The sequence below is a fragment of the Zingiber officinale genome, chromosome 2A (assembly GCF_018446385.1).
Source record: "Zingiber officinale cultivar Zhangliang chromosome 2A, Zo_v1.1, whole genome shotgun sequence".
Classification (NCBI taxonomy): domain Eukaryota; kingdom Viridiplantae; phylum Streptophyta; class Magnoliopsida; order Zingiberales; family Zingiberaceae; genus Zingiber; species Zingiber officinale.
The window spans coordinates 12,760,820-12,763,647 of NC_055988.1; the positions used below are offsets into that span (position 1 = coordinate 12,760,820).

Genomic DNA, 2,828 nt, shown 5'->3' on the forward strand with positions numbered 1-2,828 from the left:
CAAGTTAGCACTGCAGTGGGATGGACCATACAAAGTTCTTAAGAAGTTGACTTGCAGAGCTTATTATTTGCAGGACAATCAGGGCAAAAGGTTAGATCGACCTTGGAGTGCTAATTACTTGCGACCTTACAGAGTTTAAAGAAGCATAGGTAGGGCAGTAGGCCGGGCAATCACCTACTGGACAGACCAGGGTAGCGGATCGGGGAAAAAGCAGACCGGATAGATCGGTAAGGAGAGATGACAGTGGAAATTGTATACCCTAATATTTCTTTTGGCAAACCAAGCAATTTTAGCAAAAGTAAACCTTAAAGTGCAAGCGGAAAAATAGTGAAGTAATTCACAAGAGATTGTTAAGTCATTATACACAAGTAGTCAAAAAGGTTCATTTGAAAGGAGCAAAAATTTCATCTGGGATCTCTTTAAGGATCTGGTCATGATCTAAATTCAGGAGGAGGAGATGATTTCAGGTAGCCCTATTCATAAAGTTGTTGTAGAGCTCTGGCTGCACCAAAAATAACAGAAGTGGAGAAGCGCTGCCCTACTTGTGTACAGAACTCTGGGGAACGCAGGTACAAAGTGTGACTTTGTTGACAGCTGTCATTCTCCCCTTCCTTATAGATGGCCAGGGCCGTAGATATTCCCTCAGCAGTGACCCGGGCCTGAGCCAGTTCAGTCCGGGCTGTCAAGAGTTCTGCTGCTTGAGATGTTAATTGGGCTTCCTGGGATTTTAATTTCTTGCCTTGCTCCTGTGCTAAAGTTTCAGCAACACGCAACTTCTGGGTCAATTGATCAATAGCTCGCCGATGCTCTAAAGTTTGCTGATCCATGTATTGCTGGTGCACGACATCGACCTGGCTTTTTTCTTCCTTGAGGCCCTTAAGCTCTCGATCAGATATCGCCAAAGATACTTCCAGGCTATTCTTCCTTTTGGCTAGATCTTTTACTTCAGCTCTCAGGGCGTGATTAGCTTGCATCGGGTTATTTAATTGCAGCTCCAGTTCGACAACCTTGTCTCGTAGCATCTTGTTTTGATAATGAACAGCATGGAAGGATTTATTTATGGTCAGGGACTTTGCACAGACCTGGGACATAAAAGAAACATTTGATAAGAATGAGGATGATAATAGCGGTAGTAATCGATCATGAAGACTTACCTTGATATACAGTTCTGAAAATCTCTCTATTTGGGCAAGGGGTGACAAGTGTTCTATCTACTGCATACTCTCTTCCCACAAAGTGGCCAAACGACCTTTCATGGTGAAGGAGCTGGTGGGAACATCTCGTCGGGACCTTAACCCCGCCTTAGAGGGAGTATTGGTACGATAGTGGTGATGAACAGGCGATGGTGGCTGGGAAGGCCCAGCAGCTGAGCTAGAAGGTCTAGCGGCCGACCCAGAAGGAGCTGAAGGGGGCACAAGAGAGGGCTCTGGAGGTGAGGTAGTTGATGAAGGGCGCTGTGAGGGGCCAGCTTCAATGCTTGGAGGCTGTTGCGAAGTGGAGGGTTGAACCAGCGGGGGATCAACCTGAACCTCAGACGGAGAAGGTTGAGCGAGTGGAGGCTTAACCGGAACCGTGGAGGGATCAGGCAGAACATATGCCTGGCTCGGGACAGGAGTCGGGGTCGCAATAGGAGGCGAAGGAGGAGAAGCGACCGCCACAGGAGGTGAAGGAGAAGGGATAGCGGACGGGCTTGAGTCTGGCACAGGATGAGGGGCTTGGCGGCGAAGCCTTAGAGCCAAAGGTTGGTCATCCGAGTCAGAATCTTCAGATGGTAACCGAGCCCTACGCCGAGAAGAAGAAGGGGCGTCACGATTCAAGAGGTCATTTGCAGAACGGGCCCGGCGAGCTGCTTGAGAAGCTTCTCTGAAGGCCGGGCTTGCATAGGTGACATTGGTGAATCTTCAACCGAGGCCGCGACCAGGGATATAAGTCGGTCGAGGAGGATTAATAGACTGAAGAGGCGTCAGGGTGGATGGCCGAGTTGTAGCGGCAGATCGGGGATGAACAGTAGTCGCAGCCCGGGGGCTAACAAGGGCGGCAGGCTGGGGTGGACGCGCAGTCTTGGGACGAGCGAAGGAGGTCGGTCGGACAATGGAAGATCCTCTGCGAGAAGGACGAGGTGGGAGATTTGCAGGGGAGGCCCCACCGACAGAGGTCGAAGACGAATGGGGTAGCAATCTTCTTTGTAAAATAATTCGACCATGCCTCATTATTTCCATGTCACTCAGAGGAAGAGGTTGAACCTCCGAAGCGCGGGTTAAGACTTCAGCTGCACAAGATAGAGTAGGAGGTTAGCTACAGTAAGAAAAACAAAATACTTATGAAGTGGTAACAGAACGGAGAGGAAAGCTTCCCCAAGGAACGAGGCGTCTCAGGAGTAAGATAACTCAGGCGGAAATAGGATAACAATTCCTCATATAATAGGCGCGTCAAGTTCATCTGCCAACCGGTTAAACGAGACAAAGCTTCTATGTAGGAGGTATCAAGATGAAATTTCCCTAGTTCTGGAGATGGGGGAAGTAATGATTGCCATCGCAAGGGCCACTCTACCTCATGGGGAAAGCGAATGAAGAAAAATTTGCTCCTCCAGTTCAGGTCAGAAGGCGGTAGGGATGAGAAAAAAGCAGTTCGAAGACAAGGCTGAAAGCGGAATGTGCCCTCTTCCTGGTGCCGGAGGGTGAAGAAGCAGTGGAATAAATGGGCAGACCAGGACAACTCGCATACATCACAGAGCACTACAAATCCACAGAGGATCCTTATGGAGTTCGGTGTCAGTTGTCCCAGGGGAATTCTGAAGTGGCGGCACACGTCGGAAAAGAAGGGGTGGA

The 2,828-nt window shown here is 49.4% G+C and overlaps 1 protein-coding gene across 1 annotated transcript; it reads right to left on the bottom strand.

The window, feature by feature from the left end:
* Positions 1-473: 473 nt before the first annotated feature.
* Positions 474-2,203, bottom strand: LOC122043554 (formin-1-like). Its single transcript, XM_042604176.1, has 3 exons — positions 2,007-2,203; positions 1,338-1,899; positions 474-1,082 (listed from the first exon to the last, which is right to left on the bottom strand). The coding sequence occupies exons 1-3, from the start codon at positions 2,201-2,203 to the stop codon at positions 474-476; spliced, it is 1,368 nt and encodes a 455-aa protein (XP_042460110.1).
* Between the last annotated feature and the right edge of the window lie 625 nt (positions 2,204-2,828).

Bases quoted from the DNA above. Each gene is read 5' to 3' on its own strand.
- LOC122043554 (XM_042604176.1), bottom strand. From the start codon at position 2,203: ATGGTCGAATTATTTTACAAAGAAGATTGCTACCCCATTCGTCTTCGA. The intron at 1,900-2,006 runs GTTCATCCCCGA...CCTCGGTTGAAG, and splicing joins GCCCCCGGGCTGCGACTACT to ATTCACCAATGTCACCTATG. The intron at 1,083-1,337 runs GTTCATCACCAC...TTTATGTCCCAG, and splicing joins CTTCCCAGCCACCATCGCCT to GTCTGTGCAAAGTCCCTGAC.